At 39.5% G+C, this 18,838-nt stretch overlaps 1 protein-coding gene across 2 annotated transcripts in view; it reads right to left on the bottom strand.

Moving 5' to 3' along the window:
* The window catches only part of UBA6 (ubiquitin like modifier activating enzyme 6), a 32,682-nt gene that overhangs the window by 1,918 nt on the left and 11,926 nt on the right, over positions 1-18,838 (bottom strand). For both annotated transcript variants that reach the window (XM_056343344.1, XM_056343335.1), the window contains 22 exons: positions 18,103-18,165; positions 17,021-17,097; positions 16,288-16,354; positions 15,735-15,878; positions 14,972-15,039; positions 14,614-14,692; positions 14,339-14,419; positions 13,891-13,968; positions 12,405-12,586; positions 11,711-11,816; positions 10,622-10,711; positions 10,431-10,511; positions 9,679-9,807; positions 7,790-7,841; positions 7,621-7,684; positions 6,702-6,771; positions 6,379-6,450; positions 5,095-5,212; positions 3,383-3,576; positions 2,608-2,735; positions 1,731-1,818; positions 1,286-1,380 (listed from right to left, as the gene is read on the bottom strand). In XM_056343344.1, the coding sequence (XP_056199319.1) occupies positions 1,286-1,380; positions 1,731-1,818; positions 2,608-2,735; positions 3,383-3,576; positions 5,095-5,212; positions 6,379-6,450; positions 6,702-6,771; positions 7,621-7,684; positions 7,790-7,841; positions 9,679-9,807; positions 10,431-10,511; positions 10,622-10,711; positions 11,711-11,816; positions 12,405-12,586; positions 13,891-13,968; positions 14,339-14,419; positions 14,614-14,692; positions 14,972-15,039; positions 15,735-15,878; positions 16,288-16,354; positions 17,021-17,097; positions 18,103-18,165 (2,126 nt within the window). The remainder of the gene's footprint in view (positions 1-1,285; positions 1,381-1,730; positions 1,819-2,607; positions 2,736-3,382; positions 3,577-5,094; positions 5,213-6,378; positions 6,451-6,701; positions 6,772-7,620; positions 7,685-7,789; positions 7,842-9,678; positions 9,808-10,430; positions 10,512-10,621; positions 10,712-11,710; positions 11,817-12,404; positions 12,587-13,890; positions 13,969-14,338; positions 14,420-14,613; positions 14,693-14,971; positions 15,040-15,734; positions 15,879-16,287; positions 16,355-17,020; positions 17,098-18,102; positions 18,166-18,838) is intronic.

Genomic DNA, 18,838 nt, shown 5'->3' with positions numbered 1-18,838 from the left:
TGTCTCTAAAACTTGCTTTAAAGGAGTATGTTACCAGCCAATGCTCTAATTCTGAAATGAAGAGTCTTGCAATTTTTGTCATATTACAGCAAGAGAAAGAATTTTAAAACCTTAAGAAAAACCACAAAAGCAGGACCAGAGTTTGCTGCGCAAGTATCTTGTAAAGCTTTTGGAACTGTCTGTAACAGAACCCCAAGTTGCTGTAATTACATGGAAAGCTTGAACTGAGTCTCAGGGTAATACGAAAACCTGATATTCTCAAGAAGGCAGCTTCACACCATGTCTTTGACTTCATTACACACCCTACTCATTGAAAATTATTTATAGAGCTGTAAGAGAAGGAACGTAAACAACTTATTCTGAGACAGGCTGTAAATTCACATCTTAGTATGCCAGACACTCACAACGCAGTACCAACTTAAGAGGCTCTTCTCTCCCTGGAAGTTTGAAGTAGCTTGCCCACAACATAAACTACTTTGCCTGACATCACCTACTGGCAGATCCTTGAAAGAGTACTGATCAAATGCATCTACTTGCTCTAGCAAAGCCTGTGAGCACTGACCAGCATATACTTCATCGGAGCTGTGAGGAACAAATTTTGAGTTAAAGGAGTTCAATCAACATATAAGGTAGAATTAAACCACACGAGACCTGACTGTTACTTTGCAAAGGCCCATCAGTCAAAAACCAATGCCCTGCCCCTACACCCTCCCACACTTCCACTTTGTTATACCCCAACCTCCTGTCACAAAGCACTACTGCAAAGCCTTGTGAATGTCATTTCTAAAAGGGCTAAAGTGAGCTAGAATCTCAAGGAATTACTATGAACTAAACAGACTTCCAGAAATCTCAATCTGCAACCAATACATTAAGTCCTTCCCAAGTAAGTGTTCTCATTCTTCCAGAGCTAAGTTGCTAAATATCACCATTAGTCTTAAACCAGATTAAAAAGGTTCGATTAGCCTTGTTCTGCTTGAACCAAGGTACATTCTTTCCCCCCCAAAAAAAACTTACTGTCAGACCTCTTTGGGTTTCTCATTCTGGCATTCATCAGTGAGAGCAGCATTTTGCAAATCTCCTGTCCTCACCACAGAAGTTAATTCACTTTGTCCCCCCACACCGCGTCCCCCCAAAGGAAGATATTGCCTTTTTTCTTTCCCAAATATTAATGGCTAGCAACCACTTCAAAAGAGAACACTGCTGTCAGAGACACGACCTTATGCCACAACCTGTGAACATCATTCATACACGCACTTGCCTCTGTCCATTTTCCAGTTATACTTACGTCAGCTTTAGTCTTTTAATATGGCCAGGCATCACAGGAACATACAGCATTTTGACTCCCTGTACAACCATAGTTGGTTCAATTCCATATTTCTCCTAGAATTCACAAATTAAAACTTACTAAACAACTAGGACAGCTGCACAAGCGAGCAGTTGCTCCTAATACTACAAATAATTATTCAAAACCACAGGATTCCAACCAAAAAGATTGCTAATGGACATTGGCAGAATTTTATTTTATTACAATACATTTGAGTTAATTGAATTAACAGTTTGAAAATAGGCTTGGACACGTTTATGTAGAGACATTCCCATTGACACTAATTCTTTCTAGAATTACTCTGGTTTGAGCAATAACTTGATTAACAAAGCCCCAAACCAACAACCCAAACCAATAAAAACCTTTCCTCTCATCTTGTATTAACCCAGTACAGCAGATAACTTACTCTGACAGCATTTATGAAGTCCAACAGAGTAAAATCCTCTTTCCCATAAATTGTCCATCTGTCCCAGATTGTAAATGATATCCCATTTCTGTTTTAAATAAAGAAAGGTTGTTTGTTACTTTAGAATGTGAACTCAGACACTTCCTTTAAACATGTACTGGAGAACTACTATGTCTCATAGCAATTTGCTGGTTCACCTTGAGCAAAAATCTCTTTCCTCTCTGCTGCCATTTCCCCAGCCCTCTGACCTGGCTAAGCACACAACACAGGAAGAACTGTGAGCAAACACGGTATCTGGCAGTGAACTTACTGAGTTTTCAGACCTGCTGAAAAATAGCTCTGTATTGACTAAGATGCAGAAGTGTCTCCAGTCCGTGCTGACAGGATGTTTATTAATAACCATGCTGCACATCTAACATCTAGATTTTTAAAGTCTCCCTAGCAACAGCTTCCACTGAAAACAAAAGCAAGCCCTTAAAACCACTATTTTTAAAATTAGGACAGAAAAGTATGTGCTGCATTCTCCAAACAGGAAGTTCTTGAGCAATGCATTATGGGACACCCTTGGCAGTAGTAAGAATATCACTTACATCTTTAGCAGTACATAGTAAATAGATAATACAGTTTGATAACAAGCATTAAGCGACTCATGATCTTCCAAGTTTAAAGAACAAAAAGAAAAAACAACCTCGAAAATCTGTAACGTTTAATTGGAGTACAACCATGAACTGTGTTTCCATCATAGTTCTGCTACGCAAGCACACAAGGCCTTCATCTGGTTATCTGGATTTAGTAACTGTACAGACTTCACACTTCTTGTAATGGCTCACCAAGTTCTGATTTCCAAGTACTGCCCTTCTGCTACTGTCCTTCCTACCTGATTTCCGTTCTTCTTACTTCAGCAGTTTCTGTAAAGACCATTATGGGAATGGCTAGGTTCAGAAAACAGTTCTTGTACGCCTCAGCTGGGTAACCACCCACAACTTTGATGAGTTCTAGTGCAACCTGCAGTAAATAAGATACCCACACTTCCATGAGACCAAACACAGGTTTTAGGTACTATGCTATCAACACTCATTTAGTTAAGAGGCCAGCAGCTAGAGAGTATCTCATTAATGAGATCAGCCTTTGTCCAATTGGCAGAGTAAATCACAGCTGGAAATGCAAGCCAATATGCCACAGAAATAAATTCTGTTGCTGCTAATGGGAATATTTAAAAAACTCAAAAGTGTTCCTAATGTAGGACTCTTCCAATATTGTTTAATTCAAGAAACCTCCACAAAGCATGCAGTATTGTTGAGATGCATGGATGTGAACTAATACAGAACAGATCCTTTGCACTGTTGGCAGGGCACTCTGACAGAAGTCATTATTAATTGCAGAAAACAAACCAAAATGTTTATCTTTCTAACTCCTCTTTCTGGTCAGCAAATGAGGAATAAAAGCAGCAAGGGCTTACGACATCTAGAACCAAGAGCAAACTTTTGCACTAGTACCTGAGAAGAAAAGATTATTAAGTTTGAAATAAACCCATTTGTTTAACAAGGCTCTGTCAGGGTAGTGTTAATCAGTATCTAGACAGCAGTGGTTTTAGGCAAGGAACTGTAAGAGAAAGAAATATGAATTTTAAGCATCTTTAAAAGCATACTCACCAGGCCTGATACTGCAGCAGTAGCTGTTGCAATTGCAGGAATAATCTTTCCAGCAATGCGCTTTGTTTTGAACCGATCTGCTGGCTCGATGTTGTACATCTTGGCTCTCAAGTTTGATGCTGCTGTTACGAAATCTATATGCCCATTACTATCATCATCTTTTTCAAAGGAGATGGGCTTCATTTGCAAGTCACCTGCTCATAAAGAAAAAAAAAATAGCAAAAATTATTATTAGAAAATTTAAGATGTCCTACACATAAGCTATTAGGAACTAGAAACTTAAATTAAAAATTTCACATTCTGGAGCTTGGTGCCTTACTTACAACTTGTTTTCCCATGCTAGAAGCAGAAATGCTCCTATCAATACCAGTTGTTAAAGTAAGGAAATATCAACTGAGCTCCTTAACTTTACCTTCCTTGCAACACCAGGAATAGATTTTGAACAGTCCCGTAGATGTTTCTTACCCCACCTTGCTCTAGCTCTGTCCTGTGAGAATCCCCTCCATGAGCTTTATCTGTAGTCATTTCACTAGGGGCTCATTAGCATGGGAGACAGAAGTTAGGGCTGACACTCCGTGGGATGGATTAGAGCTAAACTCATCTTTCTCTCCTGTGTTCATGGGCTAAAAATGCGTACATGTAGTTGTTGCCCAATGACCTCTTCATGTGGCCAGGCACAAAAATGGGATTTGATCACCCTCATTTTAACATATCTAAAAGATACTGAAGAAGATTCTAATAGCCTTCACAATTTAGGATAATTTCAGATTGATTCCTGTAAGTAGAACTCTGTCATGGTTTAACCCCAGCCGGCAACCAAGTACCACACAGCTGCTCACTCACTCCCTCCCTCAGCTGAGGGGATGGGGAGGAGAATTGGCAAAAAGTAAAACCCATGGGTTGAGATAAGAACAGTTTAATAATTAAAGTAAAATATAATAATTGTAATGAAAAGGGAGATTACAAAAAGAGAGAGAAAAATAAAACTGAAGAAAAACAAGTGATGCACAATACAATTGCTCACCACCCACCGACTGGTGTCCAGCCAGTCCCCAGCAGCGATTGGTGGCCCCCAGCCAACTCCCCCCAGTTTATATACTCAGCGTGATGTCCTATGGTACAGAATATCCCTTTGGCCAGTTTGGGTCAGCTGTCCTGACTCTGCTCCCTCCCAGCTTCTTGTGCACCTCCTCGCTGACTGAGCACGGGAAACTGAAAAGTCCTTGACTTGGGTAAGTACTACTTCGCAACAACTAAAACATCAGTGCGTTTTCCACATTCCCTCACACTAAATCCAAAACACAGCACATTACCAGCTACTAGGAGGAAAAATTCACTATTCCAGCTGAAACACGGATAAACTCTCAACCTTCTTATACGAGAATCATTTTAATTCCATCTGGGATGTAGCCAGCACCCTTTCCCTTAAGAGTTCAGTGCCCTGCTGCCAGCTCACCGTCATCAAGGTTGTACTTACATGCAAGTGTAACAGAAAACCCTAGAACTTGCAGGAATCTCAGAAATACAGAAGCATAGGGTAACGTCAGGCAATAAGGACAGTTATCTGCATGGCATTTCAGATAGCTTTAGATATCAGCCATCTGCTTCTTGCAGAATTGCAGAACCGCTTTACCCAAAGACCTGAATGCCACAGTACTGGCAGCGCTATTGCAAAATGTTACTAAGCTATGAAGCTAGTTTGCACTACTCACTTTCCAGAGCTTCATTGGATAGTATAGACTTCTCCAGCTGGAAAATAGCATTCCTTTCATCCTCACTGCTGACTGGAATATGATCAGGTTTTCTTGCAGTTTCATCAGTCTGTACAACCTGCAAGTGTGTGCAATGCTTGAGCAATAAAATAAACGAACTTTGTACAGCACAAGTGTGAAGTGCATTAGATTTCCTGTCTTCCTTGCACTCGTTCCTCCCCAGTTCAAGAGAGACATAGACTTACTCAAGCAAGTCCAGCCAAGGGCCACAAAATCATTAAAGGACTGGAGCATCTCTCGTATGAGAAGAAGCTGGGAGAGCTGGGATGGTTCAGCAGGGAGAAGAGAAGGCTCAGTGGGATCTTACCCATGCATATAAATATCTCATGGGGAGAAAGTACAGAAGGCAGAGGAAGATTCTTTTCACTGGTTTCCAGTGACAGAACAAGGGGGTATGGGCACAAACTGAAGCACATAAAACTCCATAAGAAACATACAAAAATACTTTAAAGAAAAAACAAACAAAAACCCTAACCAAAACTGTGAGGATGGCTGAACACTGGCACAGGTAGCAGAGAGAAGCTGTGGGGTCTCCATCCTCAGAGATATTAAAAACCTGATTGGACACAGTCCTTGCCCCTGCTTGAGCAAGGGGATTGGACTAGGCGGTCTCCAGAGGTCTCTTCCAACCTCAACCATTCTGTGATTCCGAGTTAAAATATTAGTTTTGTCTCACAAGTCAAGCATTCATGAGACAAGTGCTAACCCTGGGGAAGAAGATATGAAAACACCCTGGAATATTTGTTAATTTTAAACACTGACAAATACTAGCCGCTGCACAGTAACACTTCACTTAACTTTTGAAGGTAACACTTTTAAACTAAACATAATAATGACACTTCCTGTATATCACCTAGAAAGGAATAACAAATAGACACTAGTCTTGGATTACTTTAAAGTTGATGATGAGTAAAATATTGTTTTTTTATTAAAATAGTATAGATTAATAAATTTTAAAAAAAGCTTGCAGACTTACAGTCACACTCATGCATGGAAAATCATCTGCAAAAGGCAAAAAATCCCCACATCTTGCATTTAGCATCTGGTACATAGATACCTTTGCTATTATCAAGTTAAAACAGTCCTGGATGCCACACTCTTGTTTCCCCAAAACACATTTTAATTTGTGTTTATTACTCATCAGCATCAATGCAAGAATTAGTTGGAGATGTGGGACACTGCTTGCGGATTATTTTTTCTCTTTAAACTGAGTACCACACTTACTTTGTTTGAAGGTCTGAACTCTGGTACCTTCACAGCAGAAATAATCTTCAAAATAGTTTCCTCTGACAAATCCTGTTACAGTTTTCAAGAAAAACAATTTAAATTCACATCAACTTATAAAGGCCCCCATAAAAAGACTGGGTTAGGGATTTAAATAAGGAAGACTAAATGTAAGCAGCTGCTGAATAACCAGCACTGAAGGATTTATTGCTTTAAGAATCATTTTAATCAGTTCTTGGAAAGAATTGGCAACTGAACATCAGGCCAAAACTGAACACATAAATCAAGTTATGTGATAGGAACACTGCTGCAGTATGGATTACCTTTTCTGTGAAAGGAACACAGAACACCGTTGCAAAGAGTTTTGCTGCACTCACAATGAAACTGTAATGCCTGAAGAAAGAGGAAGATAATTATTTTTGTTTAGTTGTTCTCTTACTTCAGTTGCCCAAAGGTTTGTAATCATATCCAAAGAGATCATGAAAACACAGAGAAACAGAATTTCCACCCTTCAGCGCACACAGCACAAAACAGATGACAGATTTTGAGTGACTCAGAAGCCCTCCTCAAAACTAAGCAAAATTTGTTGAGTGAATTTATTTAACGAAAACCATATTTTCTCAACTTCTGCAGTCAAGAAAACAACTACAAACACATGACATCAATATGATAATAAAAAGCTTCACCTCAGAAATGTTTTGATATTTATCATGATCTCAGTTTTCATCCAAACTAAAAACAGCAATCCAAACAGTTTCTCAAAGCAGATGTAGATACGCAGCAGATAAAGGCTTTTCAATCCTTCAACCACATACATTTTTTAAATTATCTGTAATACCAAAGCCATCTAGATCAGACCCAAATTGTGATGAAGAAGAAAAGGGAGTCCCTCCACTAGGTTATTTTAGGTAGTCAATTTAATCTGGCACATCCTGCATTTCATGATGTGGGCTGATGGGGGCAGGGTGTATGACAGCAACAACTCAGTAATTCTGTAATCACACAATAAATGAAATGGGTTGTTTCAAGCCACCCTCCAATCCCACATCAGTGAAAGTTAAATAACCTGCAGTGGAAGCATGAGACAGCTCACTGAATTTACCACAGTGTAAGACTATGCACTAGTACCTATCAAGTACCAGTCCAGCTTCCAGGGCTATAAAGCCATTGCCTTGCACTTTCTGCTGTAGGGTGAGTTTTATAGGACACTAGAAAAGGCATCAGTGGCAGTACCATACTTACAAAGGATCGTTAAATTCAAACTTCACTGGGAAAGGTGGCCTCTTTGGTGACTGCCAAAACAAACCTGGTAAGAAGACAGACTTAAGATGAAATCCCAAGGAATCAGGAACAGCAACGCATGACGTACACCATGAATTCACAACAGGCACAAAAGGGCATTTGTACTTACTTCCGTCTTTTAATCGTGTATCAAGAGGAAATGAATGAAGGAGCTGAAGAGCCTAGAGGAAAAGCCAGAGTAGCTTTAGTAATTTGTCATATTCGGATTGACATGACCACACTAAATCAAGCCTTCTTTTTAGTAATGATTTGTGATGTTTTGATACAGTTTTTAAAACACTTAGATATGTAGTTGAAGTAACCTGGAGTTGGAAAAATCTAAGATGCCTGTGTATAGTGGGTTTGCGTGGCAAGGTTTTGGTAGCAGGGAGGCTACAGGGGTGGCTTCTGTAAAAAGATGCCAGAAGCCACAGACCTGCTGCTGGCCAAGGCAGAGCTAATCAGTAACAGTAGTAGCACCTCTGTGATAGCACATTAAGAAGGAGGAAAAAAAGTATCTGCAGAAGAGAGGAGTGAGAGTATGAGAGAGCAACAAGTCTGCAGACACCCAGGTTAATGAACAGGGAGGGGGGAGGAGGTGCCCCAGGCACCGGAGCAGATTCCCCTGCAGCCCGTGGTGAAGACCATGGTGAGGCAGGCTGTCCCCTGCAGCCCATGGAGCTTAATGGTGGAGCAGACACCCACCTGCAGCCCCATAGAAGACGACACACTGGAGCAGGTTTGCTGGCAGGACTTGTGACCCCGCAGGGGACCCAGGCTGGAGCAGTCTGCTCCTGAAGGGCTGCACCCCGTGGAAGGTATCCACACTGGAGCAGTTTGTGAAGAACTGCAGCCCATGGGAAGGACTCACATTGGAGAAGTTAATGGAGAACTTTCTCCTGTGGGAGGGAACCCACACTGGAGCAGGGGAAGAGTGTGAGGAGTTCTGCCTCTGTAGAGGAAGGAGCAGCACAGATAATGTGTGATGGACTGATCTTACGTTGTATCCCTGTGCCACTTGTGGGGAGGAGGCAGAGAAACTGGAAATTAAGTTAAGCCTGAGAAGAAGGGACGGCTGGGGAGGTGTTTTTTTCCAATTTGCATAGTATTAAACTAATTTCCCCAAGTTGAATCTACTTTGCCCATGATGGTAATTGCTCAGTGATCTCCCTGCCCTCATCTCGACCCACAAGTCTTTCGTTACATTTTCTCTTCCCTGCCCAGTTGAGAAAGGGAATGATAAAGCAGCTTTGGTGGGCATCTGGCATTCAGCCAGGGTCAACCCACCACACTACATCACGATGGAGAGCATAAAGACACAAGTACTGCTAGACAAGAGTGACTTGTCCATTTATTCACAAGACAAAGATGACAATGTCACCTCATCTGTCCAAAGTCCAAGCAAGATACTTAATGCAACAAGCGAACCGTTCCCCCCACCCTGTTGTCACTTTAGGATTCTTGCATACTGATTCACAATTGGGAACACAATGTTTTCTCAATGTGACAACTACCATCAGGGCTTCCATACACACAGATTTATGTTCACTAATACACATCATCGTGATCAAATCTTTCCCATAAAATTACACACACACTTTAAGCAACACTGTGGACTATATCTCAGAATGACTGGCTTTTATTTCAGCCAGCCTTTCCGTGACATCTTTGAGAAAATCAGGGATATGAAGATGAGTTCAGTGACAAAAGTTTAGTTGGAGAAACAAAAAGCCACTGTCCTTTAGGAAAGATATCTGATAATCCTGCTGCTCTGAAAAAAACACAATACCTAGTTAGCTGGAAAAATGCCAAGAAAACTGCGTGGAGACTACTAACAGAGCTACCAAGAGTGAGTTGCAACATTTTAAAGTTTCAAGTACAGTTCATTATTTTAAAGAGATGGAAGTGAGTGAAAAGACCCGGACACCTAGTTCATAGGGCTACCAAAAACTTTTGGCATTTAGGATTTTCTAAAATCCTCATCAGTCTAGCACCATCACATTTCCAGGTCTTACCTACCTTATGGCTAAAATACTTCTCAAATTTTACTCTTGCTAGTTCCACACATTGAGTCCAGCTTCGGGGTCTCCTACTGAGCGTTTTAATAACATGAAAACAGCCTTCTAAGCTCTCCCCTGATTTTATTCTCTAGACAGAGAAGTAAATACAAAAAAGTTAAAACAGACAAGACTCCTCCCAATCCTGTCAAATAGTAAATATGTTTTTAGTAAATTAAAGGCAAAAGGAAAAAGAAGGTCACTTTGTAAAATACTATCCTTTATGTGACCCTGTCTACCGGGTTTTCCCCCAGGTGCTGTGGTCTGCTTGATTTACTTCCACCCAGCCCTATAGACATAGGCAATTATAGACTCACAAGAAAAAGTATTAAGCAATTTAGTCTTATTTATTACATAGTTGAATTCACTTGAAACTACATCTTCCCTTCATTTTTTCCAGCTGGTCGCACATCAGTGTAACATCTACTATACCCTTGCTAGCACTGCCTCAGTATTTCTGATATTTTTATATTATGTACAGAGCACGCATGAGCTAGAAAAAGCAGCGCACGCATGAGGCTTTGGCTCTTTAATTATGAGACACACCAGAAATACTGTTCTTATGCAAGACCAACTAATGACCTGGCGAAATAAGTCTTCAGGCTTTCTGAATAATGTCAGAAAATAACCCAAATCTCACTGAAATTAAATAGAAACAAAATCCATAAAGCATTAGTTTAAATCCTGCATATTACCCTGGCAACATTCCCCTACCTGTAAAACTTCTTCTGCAGACGGATAGGTTTGCCAGAATTTGTTAAACAGTGAAGGCTTGTGAGAAAATGAACTTTCAAACTAGAAAATAAAAAGAACAAATATGGCATTTTGCAAGAAGTATATCAGATCCCTGACCCTTCCAAATACACATTAAGTTATGCTGAACACCAGTAAGCTTATTCCCTTACCTTATCTCTTGCCCACTGTATCGTATGCTCAATGGCAGCTGGGAAAGACTTCAAGGTGCAAAAAGGTATTTCTTCTTCTGGTGGATCCCGCTGTAATTAAGGAGACTTGCATATAAATGCAGGCTTATTAAGGTTTATTGCTAATAATAGTACCAAGAATTTCTAGACTCTACAAGTTTAAAACTCCACTGTTTTAAAATACAAAGCGGCTTATTTATGCTTAGAACAGAATTTGTTTTATGAACACTAACATGTAACTTCCTGTTTATGAAGAATAGTCTAAACTCAACACCGGAAAGCAAAACTGAACTCTGAAACAACAGAAAAAGTTGCCAGCCAGCTTTTTCAAGATGTGCAGTTCGCATTCACATACACTCTCAACATGAAATATGCCCTTTCACTCAAGGCCAGAAAGATTCTTTGTGGACCCTAGCAAGGCTGTTAGGATGCTCAAAATCCTGTCTGTGTCCACATGACCATTTCATGGTGTTCTCAACCACTGAGTTTCTACCTTGTAAAGGCAGTTTCACAAGAACTTAAACAAGAAGGATACTGCAAGAGTTTGAAGGTTCATTTCCTCCATCCCCATTTAAACATAACTGTTATGTATGCTTGTAGAAACTGGCAGACTAATTCCTATCACAGAGGCTTGTGTTTCTCCTACTTGCCTGTGGAGGTGATAGTCACCACGAACAGAATGAGCAAGCAGAATGCAGTTCCATGAAAGAAACCCACAAGTAGAAAACCAGTTTGCAATGCTATTGGGGGACTAGTTTCTTACTTAAAGGGAGTTTTCAAGGAACAAAAAAGTCAGTCCCTTGGAAATGCTTTAGAATTAGGACTTTTTCCAAAGTTTATGTTTCACGATTCATGCAGTAGTCACCTATCTGATGATTATACCTAGGCAACAAACATGGTATCTCCAGTCTGCTCAAATTTTATTTCCTGTGAGCTTTTCTTGAGAAACCAAGGAAGTAATTATTTCCTAGTAGTACTGTTCTTCAACTCAAATAGACCACTTATTTTAGATATGTAGAGGGCATTTTGAGACTAACTTCAGAAGGTAAGCATTGGTCTTAAAACACTTACGTGACTGTTATAGGACTCTGTCAGATGGGGCACAATAACTTCCGTGTGTCCTTTTGTTCCCATAGTTCCAGAGTCTATAAGAGGACGCAGGTTTGCTACACAACGACTGACATGGAAAAAGACACAGACTATCAGAATACAGCATAATCCCTACATTCTGGCCTTGCAGACATTACCAGTGTGTAACCAGAACTGACTCTAGGCTTTTTCAGAAGAGTGGAACACTTACACCAAACTCAGGAAAAGATTAAATAAGAAGAGCTATTTCAGGTTATATCAGGATACCATAAACCTGAACCTACCTGGATTAGGGGCATCAGTAATTCTTTTAAATGTAAACATTCCTACTTACTAATTTACATACATATTCCTACTCAACAATTCAACCTTAAGACTGCCACAGTATTCTCCCCCTCATACTTTGACAGTTGACAGCTATTAATTTCCAAGAACTTGCTCCAAGGCAGAATTTCTGCCACGTGAACAGTAGCAGCCACACAACAAGGGTTGGTTTCCACCACAAATACTAACCCCTTCATCCACCCAGCCAGCATTCCTATAAAGGAGCAAGATAAATCTGAGCAGCTGGCTATCAGATCTTGTAAGCAGTTGCAGATGAGGAAGATTATGAATAGAAAAACAGAGTTTACATACAAACATGAAAAGCAGCTCTTGCTTCATTTCCACAACCTACCTATCAATGTATCTCCTTGCCTCAACATTGTCCAAAGCGGTCACAATTACATCTTGCTTGGTATAGAATTCATCGCTGTAAGTGTTCTCAGTGGCTGGACAAACTTTATTAATGTATGAGTCAATCTTTAAGTAAGGATTGATGTTCAGGGTTGCTTCTGCTGCAGTATAGCTCTTAGGTTTCTGAAAGTATAAATACATATAGATAGATATCTCAACAATATTTAGATAAAGAACATCTGGGACACAAGTATTGACTTCATTTGCTGATCAGACAACAATTCACTGACAGAAATGTTAGTAAGCAAAACATAAAATAAAGGAATTTCTTTAATCATATACCTCCCTCACTAATTAAATATCTTATTAATCTAGTTTTATTTTTTATTTTACTTAAAGTAGTGCCTCAGAAACCACAAGATGAAAGTGCTTAAATGGTCAGAAGTGTATCGAGTTAACTGAAACCAATGCCATGTACTGCCTGTCATGCTCTCAAAATGATGTAAGAGAGGAGCAGTTCATGACTGTCAGAGGATAAGCCCATAAGTTACTGTGACTATATCTATGCAGCATAGGCAAGCACCTGTGAATAATCACATTACTGCAAGGCATTCCACACAAAGCCAATTTCAGAAGCTGAACTGAAATAGAGTTCTTAACCTACCTGACACTTCTAGCCATACTACATTCAATTATCTAGGGATCAGCACTTAGATCAGCAGAACTGAAGACTGTGGCTTCTGAAAGCTTGCAGAGTTCACCTTCCATTTATCTATCCATCCAAAATGTAATCTGTTCCCAGATTTGCTAGACATAAACATGAGGCAGAAAATTCAGCTGCTGCTTTTTGGGCAGGGGATTCCCTTTTCCCCACTGCTGTCAAGATCTGAACCACATCTATTTATTTTATGCTGCGTTTGCAAGTACAGGGATATTCTCTCTGCTGCTAAGGAATTAACAGTTTATGTACAACGCATTACTGAATGTACGGGTTTTTTGCCAAGCTATTTACCAGCTTAATGAAGACTGAATTAAGTCAGAAGACGGCAACTTTGGTCAAGTTCTATTAGCAGTGGCACTTCTGTTGAGAACACTTCTGCTACTGCTGTCCATTTTTTGTTGTTTTGTTTTGCTCTTCCCAAATTTCAATAGTATAGTAATGCATTTCTGGCATATTAACCCATGGCAGCTTCTTATACAACATAGCATTCCTCATCCAATTCTCAAGTTCCAGAGATTCCATTAGTCAAAGACACCAGCATAAATCAAGATCAGACCAGCCAATTGTACTCAACTGATACTAGTGATAAGTGGGATGCCAATGTAGTTCTAGGTATTGTTTTAAGAAATATTTCATTTTTCGAATATTCTGGATTTCATAACAGACTTTCAGTCTTTTCTGGACAGAACTACATACACACACAAGTTCAGCTATTGGTAGAGACACAGGATACAGAACAAGAAGTTTAATGAACAAGGAAGTCTACCTGTATGTGATGAGGTCGAAAAAGAAACTGTCTGTTCAGGTTTGACTTCTCTATCAAGTCTGGATCTGTAATTGTAACCTAAGTCAGAAGGGGCAAAAGCAACAGCTGGAGTTACAATTCAAGTATAGCACTGAGCAATAATCTTGATGAAATCTCTACAGAAACTTGTCAAAACAAAGCACTCCTGTTAGCATCCACTGTGGCTAACAGCTCTGCCTATACTGTCTGATGAAATTTTGTTTGAAAATCAAAATACAGCAAGACTGCTCCAAACATGTTCTGCTGCTAATTGCACTCTACTTCCACTCTATGCTGAGGCCATTTTACCCTCTGTGCAAAGATCAACCTGAAATAAGGCTTAGACTTTTAACATTTTTAAGCAGTCTATTGCAATATTCCTTCTCACATTACTTTTTGATAAGCAAAGTGAGGTTAACAGGTGACTTACCAATCCTTTGTTTCGCCCAGTGCCAACACCAAGAAGTGCAAAGTTTTTTAGCATTTCACAGCCTATCGCTCCACAGCCAACCTAAAGAAAATGACATTTTTAGTCAGAAATGTAAGTGAAAACCAGGAAGACAGTTATAATAGACAAGTCCCATTACAATTCTGGACCATTTACTCTGCAGTGGCATCAGGGCTGCTATCATTATTTTGAAGACAGCGGATGTTAGCTGTATCGACAAAACATTTGAAAAGTGTAACAGTGTCAGTCATACTCACCAAAAAAACATTCAAATCATGCAGTTTCTGGCACAAAGAGTCTCCAATACAAGCCCTCAAGGCATCATACCGATCTCCCCTATGCAGGCATAGGACACAAAAACAGAAGACTAGTAAGTTACCATTTATCATCGTAGTATCACTGATGCCAAACTGCACTTTGACATGCACTAAAAAAAATCAGACCAAGTCCCCAACAATTCCCATTCCTCCCATTCTCAGATAGGACACACATTCTCAACTCCAAACGTGTCCCTCCAGCAAACAGCACTGAACTAACTTCAAAAGATATCTTCTGTGTCTGCTTGAGACTCAGATGTGAACAGTACATAAAAGAGCAGATTGTAGTTATATTTACCGTGGGAGAAATTCTTCAGAGCCCATTTTTTCTAGAGGTGTTACAATGTCTAACATATCTATATAAAGCTGTAAAAAAAACAAAAACAAGAACAAAAAAAAAAAAACCACAAAACCGAAAACCACACAATTAAAAGCTGTGGAAAAAATTAATGTTATTTTCATTTAAAAAACAAAGTAAGTATTTTTACGTACAACAGAGCATAGAAATTTAGAAGCACTAAATTTTTACTGTCAGTGGAAGATTATACAGCATTCAGTTCCCTACAGTTCAGCATTTTAGTGGACAGGAAAAAGCACCTGGACACTGGGGGGAAAAAAGCTCACTGAAACTTGTGCCGCAAGCTTTTTATTTCTAACAGGCATGTTACCACTCCAAATTAGGCTGTGAAGTTTTTAAATCTAACTTTCTTCTGCCATTGATCCTGAGAGTCTGAAAGCACTGCTCTTATGTACAGTAGCTTACACCGGCACCTGGACTATATATATCACACCTTTGCAGCCATGCTCTGAAAGGCCAACGCTCTCCTTGCTTGTGGGAAAAAAAATGCGATGTCTGAACCCCAAATAGGGGAAATTTTAAATAAAACTGGCTGCATTTCTATTGTACACACAAAACCATATTTTTTTTAAAATTCAGTCTCAAGTCTTCCCTCCTCCTCCGTTATGGAAGTTGCTCAGGCTATTTTGATCATACAGCATTTACACACAACCATACATTCCTAACATCACTGTCAAATACCCAAAACCAAAGACATCCTTACCCACTGTTGCAATGGAGAAAATTTTCCTGTTACTGCTTTCAAGACTTCTTGGCTAGCAACACCACCCACTGCTGCAGCCAGAGGAGCTAGAAATCCCTGAGCAGTCCTGGACAGCCATTTCACTATATCTCCATTCACCTGAGGCTGAAAAATAAGACATAGTAACAACAGATTTATCCTTTCAATCATGAAGTCAGTGCTTGACAGGTTCATAGATTATTGTTCTTCAATAAAAGACAAATTATTTCACTCTGACTAGCAAAAAGGTTTCCAGCCAAAACAGAGCCACTGTATAACCTGTACTTCTAATATTCATTTATCTAAAAAGTGGGTTCACATAGCCACAGGATTCAGCCTTTGTGTCAGGTGAACGTTTGGTTGCACCCATGCTGAAACACCATTCTGTTTCCTCACATGGCCTTCAGAAAGCTAGCTGATCCATCTAAAGGTGGATACGAAGACCAGAACAAGGACCAACAACTAATGCATGACCTTTAGGCAGGTAAACTAGTGCATCAAAAATGACTCATAATGACAATGATTCCTTACTTACCTTGTTTTCCAGTGTTTCACTTATGGACATGGCTATTTTCAGCATTTCCTCAGCATCTTGAAGGCATCTAGACACCAGGGTAGAAACAATATTGATCACTTAAACATTTCAGAGTCCTTCTAGAAACACAATCAACAGGAGAAAAAGCACTGGATACAGTAGGAAGAGTTTAGAAATTTATATTGGCTTTAACACTGAGCATTAAAGATGCATTTCTAAATGTTAGTTAGCTCAAGAGCAGGAGTCCCAGTGAAACAGCCCATGTGCAAGTCCAGTCCTAAGATTTATATTTTGTAGTAGTTTTGTCTTGTTTAACTCAAAATTATGGACATGAAGAACTACAGCTGAAAAAAAATACTGGAAGTGAAAAACAAATCCTTCAGAATTTTTTTTTTTAAATCCATAAACTACAGGATAATTCAGGAACCACTGAAACAACTTTCCCCTATTAACCCCACAATGTGAAAAAAAATGGAACAGAGAAGAACTTCCTCCAGAAGCATTTTCTATCTATCTGGGCCCAGAAAGTGCCATTGCTGTATTGGGAAAGCCCTGTTACAGACCCAGACATGCATTAGGTAACGTTTTTCATCTAGATTTCAACTTTTAATTTCTATGTCATCTATTAAGTACCAGACAGACAAAGTACCCTGCTGCAATCAAACCAGCAACTACAATAAAAGGAGAGATCTGTCTGATTCAAGGCTTAGCAAACACAAGACTGCTGCATTACCCGATGTTGGGTCCGCGACCAAAGTTCTCCTGGAAGTGGTTCAAGGCAAGCATGGCAATATGGATCTGCAAAGGGGCCTGTTAAGACAGCAATAGCTGTTGAGCAGTTACAAACATGAGAAAACTGAAGAACACAAAAGCAACTATTTGAACTCTTCTGTTTTCATTTCACTTCCTTGACTCTTAACAATACCACTCAAGAAAAAAATTTAAATAGCGTTAAAAAGTGAATTTGAAATACTTCACAATTCCAGTTTGTAGAAACACTGAAGTATTACTCAGTAATAATACCCTTCACACATATTCAGCACCCACTTCAATGAAGTCCAACTGAAGAGACTCCACAAGAATTTAATGCCGAAATTGGAAAATGCAATAATCTTCTTTTAACTAGAGATTAGAATGCCTTGCATTTTGCCAAACATCCTGAAGCCCAGCACTAAGGGTCACAAGTAGAAAATTACCTTACGTTATAAAACAAATAAAATTTTTCATTTAGTGACTTTTTTTAAGTTTTAAGATTTTACTGAGCCTGAGGCTTACATGCCTCACTTGTCCATAATATTTACCTAAAACTGTGTTGAGGCAAATACTACTAGCTTCCTCTCAGATTTTAAAAATACCTCTGAAAATTTTTTTCAAAGAAAAACTCTTAACTCGGGTTTTCCAACCTATGAGCACCTTTTTATTACTATTCCAGCTGTGATGTCAGTGTGATTTTTATCAATCAAGTATCATTGAATACAGGAAAAATCCTTGTGTCACTTACAAAATTTACACTCCTGTGAATTAAAGACTTAGCAAAACCTGGTATTTTAAACAGCAGAGGTGGCCGAGCTATGCATTTACAATATACTTGGTGCATATCATGGATAACAAGCCTCTAAAGTGATCTAAACCATAATGTATATTCTGTGTGACCACACAAAGTGATACCTCACTCTCGCTTCATACTTTAAACTCATATTTAACTACTACAGAATAGTTAGGAAATCATACTGTTCTACACGTAAAGCTGCAGATTACATTCAATGCAGTGTAACCATTAAAGCACTTACGCCCAAATCCCCACATGCTAATTACCTCAGGCTTGCTAAAATCTGCCACAAGGCATAATGGATTTGTTATCTGCTTCTCCAAACGTTCCTGGAAAAACAGATTTCATGAAAACAACACACCCAGTTAAGGACATGACAGTCACTGCTACTTGACAAAACAATAATCTTCCTGGAGAGACTAAGAACCAAATACCCTTTCTTACTAGCATTGCTATTACACTCTCCATTATCAATGCCACAAAAGATGCATAAAATAACCATCTACTGCAAGTTTTGACAATCAAAACTGGTCCAGGAGATGTTTCACATCATAGTGGCGAGACCCATCTCTTAACTGCTCTGAGGTCAGCTACCAGAGATTTTATAGGCAACTGGCTGCTTGCTTGTAGAACTTCCCCACTCAGGAAGAACAGGAAGCTACTGCTTCACAGAGACAATACTGAGCTGTGCACTCTCATATCAGAAGCAGCTAGTCCTTGCTCCCAGCTTTTTGGAAGAAAGTTTGAGGACAGTCAGGATCTACTTTCTGCAGGCCCAAAAATGTACACAGCATCATGTAGCTTGCAATCCCTCTTATACAAACTCATCCAACTGTCTCTTATTCTCAGAAGGCCCCCCAAGAAAGTGCATATTTGCAGACGTTCATGAACTCCCCAGCAGTACAGGGATATAGGCTGCCCATAGATTTTTCTCCGTATTGGCAGGTGACTTGGAAGTATTTCCTGTTTTCTACAGTTTAGTAAATCAGTATCATTAATCTT

This window comes from Falco biarmicus, chromosome 1 (genome assembly GCF_023638135.1).
Source record: "Falco biarmicus isolate bFalBia1 chromosome 1, bFalBia1.pri, whole genome shotgun sequence".
Taxonomy (NCBI): Eukaryota; Metazoa; Chordata; class Aves; order Falconiformes; family Falconidae; genus Falco; species Falco biarmicus.
Note: the sequence above shows the minus strand (reverse complement) of the source record. Positions and strands in the feature narration are given on the sequence as shown.